Here is a 7,500-nt window from a genome sequence, read left to right as displayed (position 1 = left end):
TTCCCTCCCTCCTTCCTCTCTCTCTCTCTCTCTCTCTCTTCACCAAGAAATCCCAAGACACCTGCGGCACGTTTTCTCCGCACAGTGCCACTTGTCACTCTCACGCACCCTGGCACTCCGCCACGATAGGGGGCCAGCACAGCCCAAGAATTCAAGTATTTTCACATGCAAATCTTTGGGAAACAGATAGTTCTTGTTAAAACTTTCTCTTGTGAATAACATTTCAAAACAATAAAAAATCCACTCGCCCTCCTCAATGAGATGCAAATCCCATAGAAAACAACCAAACTCCAACCAAATGAATAAAGCAGCAACCAAACGTATCTTCCGAAACAAAACAAATAAGTCTACGGAGCAACCCACCAAACTTGGACCCCCCCCCCCCCACACACACATACACCGATTAAGAACAACAACAAAAACAACCACCACACGAAACAACAACACAACACCTGACTTCCAACCCCTTTTACTACCCCTTCCGGGAACTTCGTAGAGGTTGGTGATTCACAGAGTTTCCCTCCTGGCCAAAAGGGGTGTGCAGGGGAGGGGGTGGGGGTGGGGAGGGAAACAGCTGGTGCAAAAAATAGGGCCGTGAATAAATAAAAGGCAAGGGAGGAGAAAAGGGAAGAGGGGGTTACGGGAAATCGAACGAAGACAAAAAAGATAGGGAAAGGGGAGAGAGGAAAAGACGGAAAAGGGGGAGGAAATAAAGAGGGAAGGAAAAGAAAAAGATGAGGAGAAAGGGTGAAGCAAAAGGGCTGAAAAGCGGGGAGGATTATGAGTAAGGGGGAAGAAAAAATAATGGGAAAAGGGGGTTGAAAGAGGGAAGAAAACACGGAAGGGGAAAAGAGTTTATGCAGAAACAACTAATGTGTGAAAAAAAAGAAAAAAAATAGAGGAAAAAAAGAGAAGAAAAAAGACAATCGAATAAAAAGGAAAAAAAGGAAACGTAGAATGGGGGAAGGGGGGGGTGAGGAAAGGGTTAAAATACCTTCCCTGAATAAAGGGACAAAACCGCCGAACGGGTCAGAGAGAATGCATTTCCGGACTGGATATAGAATCAGGGTGAGAGTGAGGGTGAGAAGGGGGCTAGGGGGAGGGTGAGGGTGAGAAGGGGGCTAGGGGGAGGGAGGAGGAGGGGAGGAGGAGGGGAGGAGGAGGAGGGGGAGGAGGAGGGGGGGGGGAGGAGGAGGAGGAGGAGGAGGAGGAGGAGGAGGAGGGGAAGGGGGGAGGAAGAGGAGGAGGAGGAGGAGGAGGAGGAGGAGGAGGAGGAGGAGGAGAGGAGGAGGAGGAGGAGGAGGAGGAGGAGAAAGAAAAAAGAAGAAAAAAAAAGAAGAGAGGGGGAGATGAGAAGGAGGAAATAAATAGACAAAAGAGGTAATTGAGAAAGATTCTTTTACAACTTCGTATATCAATTATCACGCGAAACACGAACACTAATTACCCATACACGCAGTGCATAAACTAAATCCACTCACCTACCAAGAACAGAACCAGACACAGGGTCAAAGTACATCACAGGTGATCGATCCATCACCCTTCCCCCTAAAATAACCCTTCAATTTCCCCCCAAACATTATAATGTACACAGTTTAAAAAGTATGTGTGTGTGTGTTGGAGTGGAGTGCGAAGCGGGTGTAATCATTTTCTCTCTTTCTCTCTCTATTTCTTTATCTATCTATCTATCTATCTATCTATATTTATCGCTCACCATCTTGATCTCTTCATCTATCCATCAAATAATAGATCTACCAATCAATCAAACAATCACCTAATCAATTAATCTATCTATCTACCTATCACTCTATCTATTAATCTATCTAATTATCTATCTATCTATCTATCTATCTATCTATCTATCTATCTATCTATCTATCTATCTATCTACCTACCTACCTATCTCTCCATCTATAACCCCCCCCCCTCCCAGTTAAACTTCCGACAAAGCTAAAGACCTTTCTTGACACATCCCCGAAAACTCAGGTCATTCATGCCAATCCCTGCTCTATCCTTCCCCTCCCCCTTCCCCCCCCCCCGACTCACTTAAAGCCCACCCAACCCGCCCAACATACCTGAGCACCTCACTCCTCCCCTCCCCCCTTCCCCCCTCATCATCCCCTTCCCTCCCCCTTACCACACCCCTGTGAAGGAGGGGCATGTGGCAGAGAAAAATGTATTGTTTTCTCTCATCCTAAGGAGTCTATGGTCTTAATACCCTACCCCTACCCCTATCCCTATCCCTATCCCTACCCCTACCCCTACCCCCACCCCCACCCCCATACCAAACAGATACCGGAAGGGGGCGGGAGGGAGGCGAGTACACTGTATTAAGAGGGGATGGGGAGAGGGGGGGGGGGCGAAAGTTTTATATGGTGGGGGCGTGAACGAGGAAGGGAGGAGGAGGGGTTATTACCACCCCCTACCCCCTACCCCCTCACACAGAGACCCTCCAAACCATTACTTTCCCGTCATCTTAATTACAAAAATAACTTTCATCAAGTATTACCTATTACCTCCCCTCGTTCTCTCTCGACTTCCTAATTAGCCGTAATCTTCCTCATTTGTCTTCTTCCTCATTTCCCGTTTCTCATCTCTCGCATTTCTCATCTCGTCGTCTTCCTCATTGATCGTTGATCATCATAATCCTTTCTCATTTTTCAACTCATTTCCGCCCTTCCTTTTCAATTTCTTTTTCATCTCTCATTAATAATCTTCGCCACATCTTCCTTAATTTCTCATCATTCTCATTTCTCATCTGAACATCTTTCCTAATTTCTCATTTATCATCTTCCTTATTTCTCGTTTACAAATTTCCTCGTTTCTTATTCCTCACTTTCGTCATGTCTCACCTATCATCTTCTCTGTCTCCTATTTTCTTCCTCATGTATTCTTTATCTTCCTAGCATTACCCTCATGTATTCTTTGTGTATAAGCGCGCGCGTGCGTGCGTGCGTGTGTGATTGTGTGTGTGCGTATGTGTGTGCGTATGTGTGTGCGTACGTGTGTGCGTACGTGTGAGCGTGCGCGTATGTGTACGAACGAATTTTTGAAAGCGTTCACGAGCGTGCCCCTTTAAATACACGCATACGTATACATGTGAGTGCGTACATGAATGTCGCTGTGCATGTGTGCCTGACGCCCTGAAGATGCTGAACCCAAGCAAAAGGTCACGCTCAACGACGCCAGCACCTTTCAATAACCGATCCGTCATCACCATTACGTTACTCCAGGATAAAGTAAGTTAGCAGCTGCCTTCTGTGTCGACGCGCATCATCATCATCATCAGCTGTTTCGTCTTCCTCCTTCTTCGCTCCCGTCTCCTCCTCCTCCTCCTCCACTTCCTTTGCTTTTATATTCATATTTCAATTTTGTTGTTTTTTAGCAGCATGTCCAGCTCCAACTTTGTTCCTGTTTTTGCCTCTTAGCTTTCCCCTTAATTCCTCTTCCACTTTCTCTTCCCTTCTTTATTCGCCCTCCAAATTCCTCTCCCATATCCCTTCCCTCCCCTTCACCACTCCACTCCACTCCACTCCACTCCACTCCTCCTCCTCTTCCTCCTCCTTGCCACCACTCTTCTTCTTCTTCTTCTTCTTCTTCCCCATCTCCCCTTCCACTTCCCCTCCCCCTCTCTTCCCCTTCCCCCCTTCTCCATCTCAACCTCCCTATCCTCCATCATCGCCACGTCTCCCCTCTCTCCCTCTCTCCCCCTTCCCCCTTCCCCTCGAGACAATTACATAAAATGTCACCCACTCCTTTATCCTCCGAGATGGTCGTAAAGACACCCACGCCCACGCCTTTACACACGTCTCTCTCTCTCTCTCTCTCTCTCTCTCTCTCTCTCTCTCTCTCTCTCTCTCTCTCTCTCTCTCTCTCTCTCTCTCTCTCTCTCTCTCTCTCTCTTTCTCTCTTTCCTTCTCTTATTATTTTTCTCGGGTTTTGTTCTTCCGTTTTTCTTTAATTGTTTTTTTTTCTCCATTCCTTGTTCGTTCTTTCTTCTTCGTTTCTGTTGAGGTTTGTGCTTCGATTTCTCTATTATTTCTTATCACCACTCTCCTTCTCCTTCTTCCTTCTTTTTCCCTTCTCCATCAATCATCTCCATCACCAATGCCATCTCTATATCTGCACCACCATCAACCACCTCCAAAACCCATCACTATGACCATCATTATCGATACCACTTCCCTCTCCCTCTCCCTCTCCACCTCTCTTTCCCTCTCCTCCTTCTGTTTCTCCTACTCCTTCTCCTACTCCTACTCGTACTCTTTCTCCCTCTTCACCTTCTTTTCCATCTTCCCTTCCCTTCCCTCTCCCTCTGTCTCTGTCTCTGCCACTCCCCCTCCCCCTCCCTCTCCTTCTCCCTCTCCCTCTGTCTCTGCCACTCCCCCTCCCCCTCCCTCTCCTTCTCCCTCTCCCTCTGTCTCTGCCACTCCTCCTCCCCCTTCATTGCAGTCGACACCCCCACCCCCTAAAAAAAAAAAAACAAAAAAAAAACAAAACGCGTGTCACGTCAGTCCCGCCGCCGTCAGCAGCATCTGGCCCGCCATGAAAGCCTTCCTTGTAGTGCTGACGTCGCCTAATGGAAGCTCCTAATCATTCGCAAAGGCAAACAAACAAACAAATAAAGGCAAAAAATTGAATGCATCTCCCGACGCGATCAAAGGCGTCTCAATTACAGCTCCCCCCCCCCCCTTGTCCTCTCCCCCACCCCCGCGCAATAACAAACAAACGCAAAGGTCATCGAGCAAAGGCAAGAACAAATAAACTCGGGCGGTCGCTTCCCACCGTCTACTTTTGCCGCCGTGTAATTAGTCCTTCGCCGTAACAGACGCTTTCATTATCTCCCCCCCCCCCCCCCTTTCACCTCCACACCTTTCCTTCTCGCTCTCTTTTATTTTTCACCGCCTCCCCCCCCTACACTACTGCCCCCATCCACCCTCGCTAAGATTCACCTGTTCCTTTCTCCCTATCTTCCCCCCTCCCCCCCCTTCTCCCTCTCTACCCCCTCCCTCCTTCTCCTTCTCTTCCCCCCCTTCTCCCTCTCCTTCCCCCTCTCTCCACCCTTCCCCCTCTCTACTCCGCCCCCATTCTCCCTCTCTTCCCCCAAACCTATTTTTCCATCGCTTCTTGTCCTTCTCTCTCTAGCCCCTCCCCTGTTCACCCTCTAACCCCTTCTCCCCTTCCCTTGTCTACCTTCCATACCCTTCTACCATTCCCTCTCCCCCCCCTCCCCTCCCGCCCTCCTTCCCTCCCCCCCCTCCCTCCCCTTCCCGCCCCTACCTCATCCATCCCCATTCAATCCTCTTTCCCTCCTTCTCTCTCTCTCTCTCTCTCTCTCTCTCTCTCTCTCTCTCTCTCTCTCTCTCTCTCTCTCTCTCTCTCTCTCTCTCTCTCTCTCTCTCACTCTCTCCCCCTCTCCCCTACAACCCCCTCCCCTACAACCCCCTCCCCTACAACCCCCCTCACCCTCCCTCCTTACACCCACCTCTCGCACCCGCATCTCATGGAGGAGCGGCCGTTGTCAGCCACCCATGCTCAAATGGCTGACAAAGAACACGGCTCGCATTAAAAATTGTCCCTGATAATCGTCCTTATCGCGGACATTGAGGATGTGGCGCCACGTCATTACGAGTGCAACAAAGACCTTGATATCAATTATGATAACACTGATTACGAATAACAATAGTAATCACAAAGAACAACGATCTCAGGTCGATGATAAAAAAAATCATCTCCCAGTAACGCTAACAACAACAATAATAACAACAACAACAACAACAACACACATGAAAACGACAATAACAAGAACCTTAAAACCGAGACCCCCCCCCTCAAAATGACTATCACAAATACTACAACAACTAAGAACCCCAAGTAATAACAATAATACTAGTTCTATCTTAGCCTCCGGAGTGCCAAGATGACCCTGTCGTTTCCTTCTTCTCGCTGTCTGTCTGTCTTTAGTGTCTCCAAACTCACCCGGAGATCTGGAAGAGGAGCGGTCTCTACTTCTCAAAACTCACCTGGAAAGAAAAGAAAGAGGACATCGTTTACACAAAAGAACTTTCATCAATAAATCAAGAATATAAGTACGAGTGGTTCTTCCCAAGGGATGGAAGTTTTTTTTTCATAGGCCAAACCATTTTATTTTTCTTACAAATACACAAACATACAAACAAACACACACACACACACACACACACACTATTATAACCTGATCGATACAAACACACCATCATCTCATAACACAACTCAAAAAAAAAAAAAAAAAAAAAAAAATATCCCGTATCCCCGAAGAAGAAAAAAAATCCACAAAAAACGCAATAACTTTTTTAATTTAATTCTTAAAACATCATGTGGATGTCTGGCTCGACCCGCTGCGTTATCGTCATTTGTTATGTTTTACCGTCGCCACTTTATTTTCCTTCGCTTTTTTGTTGCAAGAAAGTGCAAATGTGAGATCGGAAGGTGGTGAAGGGGCGGGGAAGGGAGAGAAAAGAAGGAGAGAAAAGATGGAGAGAAAAGATGGAGAGAAAAGATGGAGAGAAAGGAGGAAGGGAGGAAGGGAGGAAGGGAGGAAACGAGGGAGGGAGGGAGGAAGGGAAGGATAGCGGAGAAAGGGAAAGAGGACGGAGGGAGAAAGAAGGGAAGAAGAGAAAAGAGGGAGGGAGGGAGGGGAAGGTAGTGGAGAAAGGGGAAGACGACGGAGAAAGAAGGAAGGGAGGGAGGGAGGGTAGGAAAGAGGGGAGGCCAGAGATAAAGAGAGCGCGCACTTCCCGAGAGCGTCATGCATGCCTGGCAGGGGACATGCATGAGAAGGGTGGTCATGAGGCCGGTGCCTGACCTTGGCGGGCGGGCAGGCAGGGTAAAGACCAGCCATTATCAACATACTCCGGTTTTCCGCCGCCGCCTCCGCCGACAAGGTCTCGCTCACACTCTTGTTGCCGAGGGATGAGAGAAAGGAAAAGAACAGGAAGAAAGAAAGGAGAGAGAGAGAGAAAAGTGAGTGAGAGAAGAGAGAGAGAGAGAGAGAAAAGAGAGCGAGAGAAGAGAGAGAGAAATAGAGCGAGAGATGAGAGAGAGAGAGAGAGAGAGAGAGAGAGAGAGAGAGAGAGAGAGAGAGCAAGAGAGAGAGAAGAGGAGAAAGAGAGGGTAGAGGAGGAGAGGGGAGGGGGGAGGGAGGGAGGGAGGGAGGGAGGGAGGGAGAGGGAGAGGGAGAGGGAGAGAGGAGAGAAGAGGAGAAAGAGAGGGTAGAGAGAGAGAGAGAGAGAGAGAGAGAGAGAGAGAGAGAGAGAGAGAGAGAGAGAGAGAGAGAGAGAGAGAGAGAGAGAGAGAGAGAGAGAGAGAGGGGGGGAGGGAGGGAAGGGGGGGGAGGGAGGGAGGGAGGGAAGGAGGGAGAGAGAATAAGAAAGAAAAGAAAGAGAGAGAGAGAGAGGAAGTGAGAAGAAGGACATAACTACAACAGGAACGAGAACAATTATAACAATAGTAACAATAATA

General features: G+C 48.3%; 1 protein-coding gene across 2 annotated transcripts in view; it reads right to left on the bottom strand.

The window, feature by feature from the left end:
• LOC122267045 (serine/threonine-protein kinase ULK2-like) overlaps positions 1-7,500 on the bottom strand; it is a 127,855-nt gene that overhangs the window by 62,354 nt on the left and 58,001 nt on the right. The window contains exon 3 of one of the 2 annotated variants that reach the window (XM_086544955.1): positions 5,486-6,023. The exons of the other annotated variant lie outside the window; for it this stretch is intronic. Coding sequence (XP_086401081.1) covers positions 6,006-6,023 — 18 coding nt within the window. The 3' untranslated portion in view covers positions 5,486-6,005. Of the gene's footprint in view, positions 1-5,485; positions 6,024-7,500 lie in introns of those variants that run through there. 2 annotated transcript variants of the gene reach the window in all.

The sequence above is a fragment of the Penaeus japonicus genome, unplaced genomic scaffold, assembly GCF_977035675.1.
Source record: "Penaeus japonicus unplaced genomic scaffold, GWHDUDI00000001_assembly GWHDUDI00000016, whole genome shotgun sequence".
In the NCBI taxonomy this organism is placed as follows: domain Eukaryota; kingdom Metazoa; phylum Arthropoda; class Malacostraca; order Decapoda; family Penaeidae; genus Penaeus; species Penaeus japonicus.
This window is presented reverse-complemented; position numbering and strand designations above follow the sequence as displayed.